Genomic DNA, 15,378 nt, shown 5'->3' with positions numbered 1-15,378 from the left:
AAAAGCATAAATCATATAATTTTTTTTTTAAAATATGAATAAGTCATTAGTTATGCATAAATATGAATTCAGTGTGAATTAAACATGTATAAATATGATTCCGTATGAATAGACTAATAAATCATTGACAACTGTAAAAAAATATTTTAAAATAAAAAAATACTAATAAATTATGATTGGCGCATCTGCGTTTGCTAACAATACGGGGAAATTAATGAGTTATTTAATCCTATTTATTATGAATTATTTTCCTAACACATTCATAGAGATGCTTGCATAGTTGCGTTTGTGTGTATCCCACACCCACGTGCGACTGGTCCGAGGTACAACATGGGTCCCACTATAACATGGAAGGACCGGGAACACAAGCCCATATAATAACATGTTATTTTACATATTTACTCCCGTGTACATCTAAAATGACATATATACCCCCACATAATTTCTTATTCGTTAGATTATATATAATTTAATATAATTCATGGTCCAATTAACTGGTTTTATTTTTTAATAAACAAAATATAAAATTCTTTTTTAAGATCTTTAAGTTATTTTCTAAAATATTAAATTTATATATTTTTAGATAAATAAAAAGATTTTTTATAAAAAAATTAATTAAATATAATTATTTACAATTAAATAACCCGAGAAAAAAATATATATATATATCCTAGTTTACATTCCACTGGCTTGCACTTTATCTTCTTCTTGCCCTAACCCTGGCCTTAACTCTCGTCTAGGGTTAGGGTTTGTTGCCCACTTTTCCCAATTTCTCAGCCCTTTGATGTTATTTAATGATTTCTCTTTGTTATCTCTCATTGTTGCTCTGTTTACCAGCTCGAGGTAGCTTCCCCTTCTCCTTTCTGTCTTCAATTTGTTAAATTTATTAGTGATTTCATGTTTTTTTCATTGTTCTCCCTTTTTTTCTTGGTATCTTTTTAGCTGAGAGAGTTCTGTCTTGATTTGTTGTTTTTCTGATTAGTTTTTTGTGTTTACTGGTGAAATTTAGTTTCTTGTTGATGGATTTGGTGTGGTTTTGATTTTTCTTGTATTGTTTGGCTGAATTCTGTGAAATACTAGTCCAGATCTACAACTTCAGTGTGAAATTTAGGATTTTTAACTCTAGTTCTTGTGCTTAGATATGGTTTTCAACATGGATTTATGCTTTTGTGAATTGCCTGTGTGTTAATCAGATCAGTACTCTGCAAAGTTGAGGACTTTTGGTGCTTGAATTGAGGGATTGGTGGTGGTAATCTCAGTCTCTTTGCGGAGTTGGAAGGTTGGTGAGTGAGTGTCGGTGGAGTACTGGTAGTGGAAAATGTCAAGTGGTGGGACGCACTGGTGCCACCAGTGTCAGCAGACAATCCGTCCTCGTGATCGGAATTTGGTCTGCCCAAACTGTGATGGGGGTTTCATAGAAGAACTCAATGAGATGCATGGTATTGGGAGCACATTCGATCTCCCCAGAATGTTCATGGACAGACGTAGGGGTAATCCTGTGGGACTCATGGAAGCATTAACAACGTTTATGAGCCATGGTATGGGAGCTAGAAATCGCGAGGTTGATGTTCGGGGCCGGACCAATAGTTTCCCTGACCCGAGGATGGGGTTTGGGGATGGTCCTTGGCTGATTTTTCAGGGGCATCTTCCTTCTCGAATGGGTGATAATGGAGGGTTTGATTTCCTCATCAATGGAGGTCATGGTTTTGGTATGAGACGGGCTGATGCCGCTGACTACTTTCTTGGACCGGGGTTGGATGAATTGATTGAGCAGCTGAGCAGAAATAATCGTCATGGACCACCTCCAGCTTCAAGATCTGCTATTGATGCTTTGCCTACAATAAAAATTAGTCAGAAGCATCTTCGACGTGATTCACATTGCCCCGTTTGCAAAGAGCAGTTTGAGCTGGGTTCTGAAGCTCGGGTGATGCCTTGTAAACATATATATCACTCTGATTGTATTGTTCCCTGGTTGGTGCAGCACAATACTTGCCCTGTTTGCCGCCTTGAGTTGCTTCATCCGGGCTCTGCTCGCAACGCAGGCACAAGATCAAGTAATAGTTCAGCTGGCAGTGGGAGTAGCAGCAGTGGTTTAAGAGGTAATTCCATGGGAACAGAAAGTGATGGTGATAGGAATGGGAGGCGGAACCCGTTCTCGTTTCTTTGGCCCTTCCGTACGTCCAATTCTAATCCTGGTTCTCACCAACATGAGTCGGGAGGGAGCAATTCTGCTTCTGTTCCCGAGGACAATAACCATCCAATGACCTATTCTGGATGGCCCTTTGACTGAAAAGCTCATCCCTGAAGTCATCTATTGTCTGGCTTTTCTCCCTGTAATCATAGTTCAGTTTTCACTATTCCTGCTCAAATGTGCTTGCACTTTACTTAGTGGCATGTAAGTTTTTAAGAACCTCATTCAAAGTAACAAAATAATTGCATCCTGTTTGTCTCATCTCAAGTTTCTTGTAGACACATGTTTTGCTACTCTTAATCTCTGAGAAGCTATAAATACTTTGGAATGTTTGCATCTTTGTTTCAATTCTCGATGGTAGCACATTGTCTTCAGTGACTGATACTGAAAGCCAAATAGCCAATTGCTTTGCAAGTATTTTTCAGCTGCAATGTAGTGTTTTCTATGGTAGACGCCTTGTTGTTTTTGTAGTGTCTGCATGTCATTATAGTAATAATACAAAATGGGACTTTCAATTCTCATTTCTTATGCATTTGCTTGAGGCAAATAGCCAATTGCTTTGCAAGTATTTTTCAGCTGCAATGTAGTGTTTTCTATGGTAGACGCCTTGTTGTTTTTGTAGTGTCTGCATGTCATTATAGTAATAATACAAAATGGGACTTTCAATTCTCATTTCTTATGCATTTGCTTGAGGTAAATATAAGTTCTGTTTTGCAATGTACTTTTCTTCACACAAGTTTGTTTGATGGTTTGTGATTTTGGACATGATTACTTGTACATTCAGCTACAATTTCCATCGCCCTGGAAAATGTTCAAAGCTCAGGGAGTAATGAATGTGAGATGTGATTCTTAGCATCTAATTGACAATGACTCACACAGTGCATGAATATTTTTTTTTGTTATATGTCTTAATCTTGTTTTCATATTGTGACTTATTATATTGTAGCATATGACATCTTCGACTTTGTAATATAGGGAGGTAATCACTCATCATTTGTCTCATGTTGTCGTTGTTTTTCTAATAATTCTTACATTCTCCGTTTATATACTTCTCTTAATCAAATTTTACCGGTTTAGATGGCCAGACCATGATTCTCCATTGTTTCTCTGCAAACTATTCATTGATCAATTTTTGCATCGATGCATATATATATATATATATATATATTGGTTCTAAATTATTCATTGGTGCGTGGTCTTTCTTATGTCCCTTTTTAATGAGAGGCAATGAATACCTTTCTTGGTTTCCCAGTGTAGGAAGTTTGGAACAAGTCCAAATGTTTGAGGAACTTTTGGAGATTCTTTGCATGTGCATTGTGTACTCAATTGGTAGTATTTTTCTGTTGAAATGTGCTGGATTTATGGCTCTTTTTCTTTAGTAGCATGGGATGCGATTAAAAGGATTGTGAAATTAGTGTGTGATTGGTTTGTATTTTGATCGACAGGCAACTTAAGTCTTTCCCTTTTTCAGCAAATGAAGTTTGTTTTCATTCAGATCATGTGGAATGTGCATTGAGTGATTTATTGTCTTTGCTTTCTTTAGTTTTCTTGATTGGGGTGGGTTCTGTTAAAGAAACCGACTCTTTGTTTCTTTGTGTTTGTTTATTACGTTTTATTTTATTTTATTTTATTTAGTTTTTGAACCAAATTAATTTGGAGCTTGGTTGGATTTTATTTGGGTGATGCTATTTTATAAAATAAACAGCTTTAGTGTATTTTGTTTTCTTTCAACAGAAAGTTAAACTGGTTTCTAATCATCATCAGCAGCAGCATTACTTTTGCCACAAAATCAAATCAATCGTAGGAATGTAAATATATAATTATAATTGAGAAGAAAGCAAAAATTTAGCAAGAGAACAAAACTAAATAATATTTACCAATTATTTGACAAAATGTATCAGGAATGCATATTATTTGAGGATAATTGCTTGTATGCCATCAAAGTGCATAACTGCTAATATGCCTCTGTAGTAGCATGTGTACCTTCACAAAAACACTACTATTGTATTTTCCAGAAGAAGACAATTCTTTTTAAAAAAAATTTATCATTACTATTCCTTATTTATTTATTTATCTTAGATTAGAGAGTAAGAGTTATATGATAAATATTGTTGATATGGTGAGATGCATATAGACAAATATAGATTTTACAGTTGAATAAAAGTCTATTGATTTCGTTACACATTTTTTGACTTGAATCATTTTAAATCTTTTCATGTTCTTAGTTGACCTAATTCTTCAAACTTTTTTTTTTTTTAAATCCTCATGAACTATCTACTTCCCATCTATTGGTATGTATTGAAAAATAACCAAATTAACACTTTCTAGTCAGAAAAGGTAATTGTCGATTTTAACCTGTCATTCTCACTGAGGAAAAGAAACTCATCACAACATTGAGAAGGAGCAGAAGAAACTATAGAACTTTGATTCTCAAAAAATTTTGTTAGAGTTAACAGCAACCACATCTAAATTTTTAAAATCATCCGATCTTTTCTTCAATCTTAGTATGTATGACATCAAAATCAACTTGGTTGTCACCAAAACTCCAAGAATACTCCAAGTTGTTAAAAACATATTACTAGCAACCATGGTGATATGTGGTTCGTATTTTCTGTAGGATAAATCACTCTTATCAGTTAGTGAGCTCCATGATGGCGGAAACAATGTCGCCGTCTGCTGCTTTGAGAGCTTTGATAGCGTTAGACTTTGAAACCCCGGCCTGTGTCATTACCAACTCAATGTCCTTCGGCTCAACCCCCGTCTCATCAACATCCTCATTGTCCTCAGCCATGGATGATGTCTCAGGCTTCGAGATCACATGGCTCAAATCAGGAACCTTAAATTTTTCTGCCGCATTCTGCAGCTGAGAGCTCAGGTCCTCAATCTTCGCTTCCCCAATGACAACATAAGTGTCAGTTTCTGGGCTTGCATAAACTTCTGGGTTGGAGATAACGAATATTATCTGCAGAGCACACAAGATATCTTGTTGATGGAAAAGGAAATTTAGTTATTGAGGGAGAAAAATAAGACAGGCAGGCTTACACTCTTGCTCTTTCGCACAGTGACCTGCTTGATGCCAGCCATGGGAACCATTCCAAGTTTTAGCATGGCTCTCCGACTCTTCTTCTCACGTCTGTTCTGCTTTGACCTTTCACTCGCATCACCATGTTGTCCTACAGTGTTTAGTAAACAGAAAGTTAAGCAAATCCAGTCATTGTGACAGCCTCTTTATGATAATTATTCTTGAAGTGATACAATTGTCTACACCAGACAGCTATTTAGGGATCCACAAGCAGCATTTGTCAATGCTTTTGTAATAAAACCCAGAAATGATGAGGACATTGAAGATATTGAACCAATTTAAATTTTGGATTAAAACAATTAGTGGCCTCTAAAGTTTGGACTATTGCTACATTTGACAGAGGCCAAAATGAACATTTTACCTTTAGAGGCCACTGGTGGCTTTAACCTTAAATTTCAACTATCTATGAACATCAATGCATGAGATACGAAAGCATCTTTCAGAAAAACTATTTGAAACAAACCAAAGAAGACGGTTTGGATGGTATATTGAACTTTGAATCAGAACATTAACCAGACAACAATCAGTAAGGATAACAACTTCCTCTGGTGTTGAATGCAGAATAAATTTGAAAATAATGATGTTAACACATCATCCTAACTCCAAAAAGTTCTTAAGATGTACAAAAATTCTTTAAAATATCTTACTAGATGTTCTTGTCTGTAGAAAACCCTTTCTTTAAAACATATTTACTTGCTAGAATATAACCATTATTTGGGAAAATCAATGCAAGTAACAAGGCAGATCAAATTAGTACAAACAAAAAAAAATATCATACTTTGAACTACTCAATTTAATAGATGAAAATTATGCCTTAAAAAAAAATCAGATTATGACGATTTGTTTGAAATAAGACATTCAATGACTTACTTTCATTCCTAAAATCAATCCCATCGCTCTTGTGAAAATAGCCCTCAACCATCCAAATTGTGGGAACATGCTAAAATTTAGAATGATTTGTTTACTAAGAGCAAGGTTATTTGCGTACCTTCAACATCATCCTCATCTTTATCATCATCTTCATTGTCATCATCATCCTCAGCTTCGTCATCTTCAACTACAGGTTCATCTGGCTGCAGAGAGGAATAATTTTTTAAAAAGTAATTCATACCTAAGAAAATCATTAAAAACTTTTAACTTAAAAAATGAGCAAGGAAAAGTAAAAAAGAATAAATCAATTCAAATGATAATCACAAAATCAACATATCAGAAATGACATTAAGAAAATGCCTCTGCGGATTATGAGCTTACCAATAAGAATATATGCAAACATTAACTTATGAGATGGACAAGTAAACACTTTACTGTCTAACAACAATTAAGGAAAGTCAGATGATTCTGCATAAGCAACACCAGTTTACCCAAATACTTTGTAAACAAAGTAAGAATTTGTAGACATCCAAAATAAGTCCAAGCCTAACAAATGATCATTTTTTTAAGGTATGGGAAAGATCTATATATACATACATATATGTTTTACCACAGAGTTTCTTGCTTTTCCACTGTTGTAACATCAGTCCCATGCCAAAAAACTCAAAAATTTACACAGATGAAACTCAAGGCATTTGCGAAAGAATAAACATGAGTGGACTTGCCGATGAGAAGTTAACATATAGACCAGCCAACAGACCCTTTTACTTATCTACATATTTTAGCAAATCCTGAGGAATACATCCCTCATCACAAGCTTCATAGATTAAAATCACGTGAGGCATACTTTATAGATTAAAATCCTGCACTTTGAACTATGCTCAAATTTGACGTAGTTCAAAATTGATCAAATCCATAAACCATTATAGTTAAAAATCCCTTGACTTTTTTCAAATCCATCTAAACAAATAAAGGATTTTCAATGATTTTGTAATTCTAATTACATGAAATTCCAAATCCGGTGAAACAAACACCACCTAAATGTCATGGCCAAAAAATGGATTGAGTTATATATTTTTAAACTGGTAATCATTGAGAGTTGATCCAGAATGCATAAAACCTCAGGCACAACATTGCATAAAGGGTCTTTTCACAGTTTTATAAGTATATATTCCCAGCTACACTTATGCTACAACTTAAACTAGCTTGACCACAAGTCCCAACAAAGACGCAAATTCAACAAGAATAAACCTAATTACACAAACCTCAGGAGCACTTAAAATAGACCGAATCCTGAGCTCATGATCTTGTATGCTAACTATACAAGGAATGTCAAGGAATGAGTATCAGTAACATTTAAGCCATCAAAGGATGCACTTACCAATCAAATATGACAAAGTTAGAATATATTTTAAATAAAAATTACTCGTTGAAACTATTCACCAGAAATCCAATCCAAATCACTACCCCGGAGACAATTACACCAACTCATCAATCAAATTCTATGTAAAACTAGAAATTCAGAACCAAATACTTAAATTACAAGCACACAGAAACTCTAATAATCAACATAAAATCACTGCCAAAACATCGAAACAGTGAAGAAACAAGCGTTAGAATAACCAGATTCAGAGGAAGAAGAAAAGCAAAATACGAGCTCACATTGAGCTTTTGCTGCTCGAGATGCGCAGCGAGAAGCTCTTCTTGGGATTTCCCAGCCATGGCAGCGATGTAGAGATGAAGATCAACGAGAACGATGGGAGATCGAGAAGAAGCCTGGGATAAACCCTAGCAAAAACCTTCTTAGTCTTCAGAGGAACGATGTAGATGGAGTATTTATAGGAAACTGGAATCGGGTTTCGGGTACGAATGTTAGCGGGTTTGTAGAATTAGATCCGATATGTATGGGTTTAATTAATTAATTAATTTAAACAAAAGTTTATTTGTTTATATGGATTGGAATGTGTTTTATTTAGGGTTTTTTTTCAGTTTGTAAAATAGTTTTAAAATCATTAAAAATCTCTAGTTGGTTTTTGGCTTTTTTTTATTAAAAATTAAAGATAATGAAAAGCTGAAATAAAGTGAAATAGGGTTTTTCTATTAATAAAAAAAATTAATTGAAGTTTTAACAATAAATTTTCAAAAACTTGTGTTTAGAAAATTAAATTTTCTGAATTTTCTATTATTTTGGAAGAAAAAAACAGCTCACAAGTGCAGTATTCAATCTTTCAACTCAAAACAAATTCAGGAAAAATAAATAAACAATAATTGAACTATAAAATGTTAAGCAATTTTCCTTGCATATAATCATTTTTTTAATGACCAAACTGAATTCCTTGTAAATTTTCTTTATAAAAAATATATATATTAGAATATATATTGCAATACATCTTTTGTGTACGTTTGTAGAGCGTTCACATGTAAAACAGAAATAAAAAAGAGAAAACAAAAGAGATAAGCGCAAGAGTGAAGAAAGAGGATGACCGACAATAAATTAAAATAGTGGCTAAAATTATACTGGATTTGGAAATGAGTGGTCGGCTCAATTTAAAAAAATCTCATGTGTTATATGAGTTATTATTATGATGATCAGACAGTTCTAATTAAAGTACTATAGATCCCACCTTACACTGTGTAACTATTAATATTGTTCATCTCACGTGTCACTGTTTCTGTTTATAATACTAAGTACTGTTCATGATACCTGTTGAATTGACTGTTCATCGGATTTAAATCTGATGGCTGAGAAACGGGCATCCATAAAATCCTTATCTAATGACGTTCGTAGAAAACTCACCCTCTTTCTCTCTATATATACCCTTACAACATTGACGGAACATCAACAAAACATATAACCTAATGTTCGAAATCATCCAACTTCTTTAAGATCAAACAATTCCATCGAATTGAGTATTATACACGCCATTTTTACAGACAAATACTGACATCAGTAACGGTATAAGAACAATTTAATTGTCGACTGTGACATTGAGCTCATTCACCAAAAGACCAGAGATACACAATCAGATCTTCATTAATTGGCCAATGAAACATGTGGTTATATAATACTATGGATAACAACTGGCAAACCTTTTGGTTTCTTTCCTCTGTGTGCTCATTTGTTAAGCTCTTTCAAGACGCTCAAGATTGCAGCAACTCTCGCCAAGATGAATGTTCAAATTCCTTTTTTAACTTCAAATCTACTCCAAGATGCAGCTTGAATTTGTTTTCATTAGCATAACAAGTAACTCATCATAGATGAATATATCTATTAAAACAAAAAATAAAAGGCCAGGATTCTTATTCAGAATTTTACATTTGAGTGCAGGAATAATCCGTATACTATGAAAAAAAAATAACAATTTTTCGTTTTCAAAGATCAAAATGAGATGTTAGGTATACCTTGAATGAAGAATGCCGAATTAAATAAGATCAATGAGCAAATGAAGGAAATTTGTATGTAGGAGTGTTTTTAATTCTGCTTGCTTCTTTTTATGTTGTTGTAAACACATTGTAAGTGATTTGATGAGGAAAGGGAAGTAAAATACCTTGGCCTTGATGTTTTCCAGCTCCAAGTCCTTGAAAAGAGGCAAGGCGAGCAAGTCTCTGTATTTCGTCAAAGTTTCTTTGCCTCATTGCTTCTTTCTCAAATATTGCATCCGACAACACCACCGCAGATGCTCCTTCCTGAATGTATCTCCCAATAGAATCTGTAGATAATCAAGAGCGAAAGCTTAAATACACCCCAAAATAACCCCTTAAAACTGATACAAGGTTATGCTTCAGGTCAATCCATGAAGATATATTTGTAATTCGTGCAAGTTCATAGTTTAGAATATGCAATGGACAGCAAAGGCTACAGGTCCACTAAGAAATTATCTATTTAAAACAATGAAAAATTAAATGACATATATACCACAATAATATGGTCAAAGAGACAATGGGAGAGAATTGTTAAATATCCTGCCATTGTCTAATCAGACAAGGAAACACAAGTCTTGAAAAGAAGCATTAGGAAACTTCTTATTGAATGAGCTTGCCTCAAACAAAAACATGCACATTATGTGCGCTTAAAATATTACAAAACGGTACTGCCTAAATCACCATCATGATTCACTCACCAATCATGGTATATCTTATACTTACCATTTGTTAATTAAACATCATCTATCATAATATTTCAACATGTATGGCACAACAAGTGATGTAAAATGCAGACAATTCATAAAAGTATTGATGGTAGATAATTCGACAATAATATTCTCACGAACATCAGGCAAATTAAGGTATATCTTATAATTTACATTTGTTAATAAAACATTATCTATCATAAAATTTCAACAGGTATGGCACAACAAGTGATGTATATAATGCAGAAAAAAAGGGATGAAGCAGGACGGAACACAATACTCTGGCAGAATGTCACCAATTGTGATGTAACATGACCAATGAGGAGAAGTCCGGTTCAACTGATATATTACCAATTAAATCATGTGATAGTTTCGTATACCGTCATATAGATAGAAGGATGAATGCTCACAAGAGGTGTAGCTGGAGTGATTAAAAGTTAACTTAGTTACGATTTATGGGCTAATACCAAATATTACCAAAGAAGTGTTCTTCATTTAAGATTCCGTACCCATTGCAATCCCTTGTGAAGCAACCATTGGAATATGAGGAAATGGTTTCTTGAGAGCTGATATGTATTTATGACCACCCAAAATGGAAACTGGATAAACCTAGAAAAGAGAAATAAAACATGAACAAGCAGATAAAACCAGAAAGCATGTTGGCGCTCAAGACAAAATATTCAGAAGTAGAATTCCCCCAATCCATGTGAAAACCATCGAGAAAGCAATGAACAACATCATAGATGACAATCACAATTATTTTCCAGAATGGCTAATGAGATCGCTGAATCATAATCTAGATGGCACACACATCTTGCTTACAAAAGCCTCAAAATTCATTATGTTATAGAAGGTTGAATATACAATATATAGGAAAGTTTACCAGTAACTTTATGCAACTGCATAAAAGAATTAAGCACACCCAGGAAGTCTAGCATTAATGGAATGTTGAATTCTCTCAAAATAGGCAAACGACAAGCAGTAGCTTTCTAAACATTACATTCTTCTACATCAAGTTTTTCTTCATTTGTTTTAACAGGCCAAGCAGAAATAAAAAGTCTATTTGTATGGCTTTTGTTTGGTTTGAAGATTGAATAAGTGGTCAGCCAGTGCTTAAATGACAGCATTCCAAGAAGCAACTTCCTATGGCATGGGATGGTCCCCTGTGATCTCATATATTTCATTTTTCCGACATCTTAGTTTATTTCCTCCTCACCTTTTAGGAAAAAACCTATGAGATTCATGATTGGCTTGACTATTTTCCCTCAGCAGCTTTATCTCATCATCTATGTTTCATGTCATTCGATAAAAATTAAAAATAAAATAAAATGATTCCTGCCAACATTCCAATATTGTCTGCATGCTAATAACATCATTTTCACAAAAATAAAAATTACTCAAGCAGAAACTATAAGTGATGGGGCTGACCTTGACAATTCTAGCACCTGATTTATAAGCAGATAATACCTGAAATTCCATCAGAAGGCTTCTATTAACTCAAGGGTTTGAGAGAGATCGGATAATCTTCCAAACAAAATAAAGAAATAGCATTTCATAAAACTGGATAAAACATCAACAGTAATTGAAAGAAATTAGTATAAAACTTATACATACTTCAGTAGGTGTCATTACTCCTGGAATATAAAGAACTTCATCATCTTGAACATCAAATAAGATATCCTAAATGAAGAAACACAAGTAAATAATTAATGGAGGCTCTTTGCAACAAAATGGTCATGTTTCTGCTATTTCAAGTAAATTTGATACAAAAACATGGATGACTACTGAAGAAACACCAAAACCAACCAATAAATTCACAACGATAATACTAAGAGGACTTGCTTTTGACTAGGGGTTATTTAAAAATCCATTTCCTATAACAAATCATAGCACAGCACATATAAATACAATCAGAGGCATATGATAACACCCTCCCATTATACTATAGAACTTTTCACTTGCTATTAATTAAAAAAAAAACCCTTGTGCATAAACAATTATATAAGAAATTAATAAAACATTCAGAAAAAATAGCTGAGCCACAGATACAATATGATGATTGATGCATATATATTTGACAGAAGAAGTGTAAATGTAGAATATATTTTATTTTCTAAAACTAAATGTTAATGTGCTATTACATGTGGTTTAATTTTATTAAGGAAAAAGCTAAAAAGGGAATTAATATTATATGTAGTCCAGAATTCTACTATGATTTTTTCTATTTCAAACAATAACTGCAAAATTTGAACTTTTTGCCGAAAAGAAATCTTCACATAGCAAGCGCTTCAGAATTTCATGATTTAGTATCTAACAAAGCATAACGAACATGATATAAAGTAATACGACTATTCAAATATCAAAATAAGTCATTAGGTTTAACAGAGTGGCATGCTTATTAAATTACCCAATTAAACATCAGATAAAAGAGAGAAATGCCCCAATGATGAAGAAAACTTAAGTGTTGATAACTTTTCTACAATAAATACTCCAACTTTGAGGGCAAAAGAGAATCAAGATCAAGAAAAGTGCCACTAACATAGACCAAATCAACATACAAAACACTATCAAGAAAAAGAAACAAATCTGAAGCAACCCAACATACCATCACTGTACATGGATTCATCAGGAACTTGGCACCAACATTTATTGCTTTCCTTGCGTCGGCAGCATCTAGCACTGTTCCGACCTACGTGATAAGAACAAGGTAAGCCTAACACTTGAAACAACCCATCATATATTATAAAAAGATTTAAAAATGAGCTCCCCATGCATCTTAAATATTACCATCAATTTAAAAGAATATACTATCATGTTGATAGTCTTAACATTCAATCCTCCATGTAGGACAGGTGTTTCCTTTATGTCAACTTAATATTTATATTTCATAAAATAATCATATCAGAATTAGGACAGTAATTACAACAAATAATACCAAGTTACTATTTCAGAAAGTCCCAGCCTCCCAAGTAATCTTCAAAAATAATCATCCAATTTATCATGAATTATAGGAACGTTTAATTTGCATTACCCCAATAACTGATGAAGGATGCTCATCGACAAGCTCCTTGATCACCTACAAAGATATTTGACTTTGTAAGTTCAGAGAAAACACCTAAAGTCCTAACTACGCACAATGCAGTAAGTTAATGCACAGATTAAGACAACCTCTAACACACCTGGAGTAGACATCACAATCTCAACCTATACAGAGGGACGAAAAAGAACAATCAGAAACACTCATCAATTTTTTACCAAATATACCAAGAGAAAATTAGGTGAATACTACTTACAACAGAGACACCACCTCTGAGAGCAGCCCGAGAAGCTTCCAATGCCAGTTGTCCTCTACAAAATAGAAACCATGCAATTCAAGTTCATCAACCAAAACTTAATAAAACAACAGCTTCCAAAAAATAAGTTGGCTGCACAAGCTAGCAATACAGACTAAACCAAACGACTCTCAACTAATCAACCAAAACAATAAACATAAGAAGGATATCATGATCAGCTGAGCAAATGCTTAAATCTGTACTTAACCCAATAAACAAGTAAAAGATATAAAAACAAACAAACAAACAAATTATTTCATCAATAAATGAGGAATCTCCAACTAGGTTCACCAAGCTGGACATGGAAATAGTTCCCCAACTCATCCAATGAATAAGAAAACTAAATATTCCAAATCCCAACAGAAAATACGAACATAATTCGTAACCTAGCAATGGCACCCATTGCAACGAATAAGAAATCAAGAAAACAGTCATAAGCAGAGACTCTAAACCTATTGAACACAGAGGAAGGCATCAAAACTATTTCCATGTGTCTACATTGCAATCATTCATGTAAATTCAAGGATTAATTTAAAAAATTTGAAATAAAATTTCAAGATGGAAAATTCCATCCCGAGCACAATTCAGCCGCCAAACTCGTATCAAAACCTAAACCATTTAAATACCACCCATCCCAACACGCACTAACCACAATAGCAAAAACGCAACACTAAATCACTAGAAACATGCATAAAACTCTTCTATTTTTCCCCTAAAATCAAACACAACGAGAAAAACCTAAATCATAACAACCAGCCATGACAATGCACAAACTGTACACTACCAAAAACAAGCATCAAAATCATTTCCATTCAAACAGATATTGGCCATGATTCTCAGTAAAACAAATCTATCTGACTTTCAACATCATCAACCAATAAAAACCCAAAATCCACATCAAGAGTACAACAAGGGAAATCCAAAGAACAAAAAGTATATGCGAAGCCGAAAATCATGGAATTACTCTGAGGTGCGGAGGCAGGCGATGATGCGAGACCTCTGGATCTCCAAGAGGGCTCTGGGAGGGGGAGGAGGAGGTGAAGAGCAAGGAGGATGAGAGGAGGGAGGAAGGGGACTGCTGAGAGAGAGCATGGTTGCCGCCATTGGAGAAGCGGGAGAAAAAGAGATGGATAAACACAGCGCGTGGTTTTTGTTGGGTATTCTGAGCATGAGTCTAGTTTAGGAATGTCAGTGGGGGTGGGGAATTCCCGTTTCCTGTGGGCGGGGAGCGGAGAAATATTTCCTCCCCGTCTAGCGGGGCGGGGGCGGAGAATGGTCTCCCCTCCTCACGGGGCACGGAATTCACCGTTCCCAAAATATATATTATATATTTTTAATATATTTATTAAAAATTATTTTAACATTAACATAATATTATATATATAATCAATAAATATTTATTTGTTAATATTTTTAGTTATTATTATAGAACTCACAATCATTTCATACACCTTATTAACTATTTAAATTTATATATTTCATTAAAACATATTTATTTAATAAAATCTTAAATTATTTTATTAAAATCATTATATAATATATTTACAAAATTAAAATTCAAACTTCTAATTTTTCAAATTTCTAATATTCATAAAAACTAATTATTTATCTTTAAAATAATCCCGATGGTTGTAACCCCGATGTTGTAACCCACATGTTATGTTTTGGACATAGCGGGGATTCCCCATGGAGCGGGGATCTCCGCGGGGGAGTTAGCGAGGGGGCTTTTTCCCCGCGGGGAATTTTAACCGGGGAATCCTTGCCCCGTGGAGA

General features: G+C 34.1%; 3 protein-coding genes across 7 annotated transcripts; 1 reads left to right on the top strand and 2 right to left on the bottom strand.

Annotated features, from left to right (window-relative positions):
• Positions 1-693: 693 nt before the first annotated feature.
• LOC120263902 (probable E3 ubiquitin-protein ligase RHC1A) lies at positions 694-2,529 on the top strand. Its single transcript, XM_039271880.1, has 2 exons — positions 694-843; positions 1,194-2,529. Exon 2 carries the CDS (start codon positions 1,319-1,321, stop codon positions 2,288-2,290), a length of 972 nt encoding a protein of 323 aa, XP_039127814.1. The 5' UTR covers positions 694-843; positions 1,194-1,318; the 3' UTR covers positions 2,291-2,529.
• A 2,103-nt stretch (positions 2,530-4,632) lies between these two features.
• On the bottom strand, positions 4,633-7,954 carry LOC120263698 (nascent polypeptide-associated complex subunit alpha-like protein 1). The gene is made up of 4 exons (XM_039271664.1): positions 7,806-7,954; positions 6,262-6,346; positions 5,234-5,364; positions 4,633-5,153 (listed from the first exon to the last, which is right to left on the bottom strand). Exons 1-4 carry the CDS (start codon positions 7,863-7,865, stop codon positions 4,824-4,826), a joined length of 606 nt encoding a protein of 201 aa, XP_039127598.1. The 5' UTR covers positions 7,866-7,954; the 3' UTR covers positions 4,633-4,823.
• Positions 7,955-8,995: 1,041 nt separating this feature from the next.
• On the bottom strand, positions 8,996-14,882 carry LOC120262852 (KHG/KDPG aldolase-like). Of its 5 annotated transcripts, XR_005537003.1 has the most exons (11): positions 14,570-14,882; positions 13,567-13,621; positions 13,442-13,477; positions 13,305-13,349; positions 12,879-12,962; positions 11,888-11,953; positions 11,702-11,740; positions 10,783-10,882; positions 9,692-9,853; positions 9,234-9,343; positions 8,996-9,123 (listed from the first exon to the last, which is right to left on the bottom strand). XR_005537003.1 is itself a non-coding variant. In XM_039270753.1 (10 exons), exons 1-10 carry the CDS (start codon positions 14,773-14,775, stop codon positions 9,344-9,346), a joined length of 861 nt encoding a protein of 286 aa, XP_039126687.1. In that variant the 5' UTR covers positions 14,776-14,882; the 3' UTR covers positions 8,996-9,343. The 5 variants fall into 5 exon arrangements, 4 of the variants coding, with proteins under 4 accessions (XP_039126687.1, XP_039126689.1, XP_039126688.1 ...); XM_039270753.1 differs by having other exon boundaries at positions 8,996-9,411; XM_039270755.1 differs by having other exon boundaries at positions 8,996-9,359.
• Between the last annotated feature and the right edge of the window lie 496 nt (positions 14,883-15,378).

Source organism: Dioscorea cayenensis, chromosome 6 (genome assembly GCF_009730915.1).
Source record: "Dioscorea cayenensis subsp. rotundata cultivar TDr96_F1 chromosome 6, TDr96_F1_v2_PseudoChromosome.rev07_lg8_w22 25.fasta, whole genome shotgun sequence".
NCBI lineage: Eukaryota > Viridiplantae > Streptophyta > Magnoliopsida > Dioscoreales > Dioscoreaceae > Dioscorea > Dioscorea cayenensis.
This window is presented reverse-complemented; position numbering and strand designations above follow the sequence as displayed.

Excerpts from the sequence above, each read along its gene's own strand:
- LOC120263902 (XM_039271880.1), top strand. The coding sequence starts at position 1,319 with ATGTCAAGTGGTGGGACGCACTGGTGCCACCAGTGTCAGCAGACAATC.
- LOC120263698 (XM_039271664.1), bottom strand. The coding sequence starts at position 7,865 with ATGGCTGGGAAATCCCAAGAAGAGCTTCTCGCTGCGCATCTCGAGCAG. Across the intron at positions 6,347-7,805 it reads TCGAGCAGCAAAAGCTCAAT|CCAGATGAACCTGTAGTTGA; the intron begins GTGAGCTCGTAT and ends TCCTCTCTGCAG. Across the intron at positions 5,365-6,261 it reads AGATGAGGATGATGTTGAAG|GACAACATGGTGATGCGAGT; the intron begins GTACGCAAATAA and ends TAAACACTGTAG.
- LOC120262852 (XM_039270753.1), bottom strand. The coding sequence starts at position 14,775 with ATGCTCAGAATACCCAACAAAAACCACGCGCTGTGTTTATCCATCTCT. Across the intron at positions 11,741-11,887 it reads GAGTAATGACACCTACTGAA|GTATTATCTGCTTATAAATC; the intron begins GTATGTATAAGT and ends ATGGAATTTCAG. Across the intron at positions 9,854-10,782 it reads TTCACAAGGGATTGCAATGG|ATTCTATTGGGAGATACATT; the intron begins GTACGGAATCTT and ends GATTATCTACAG.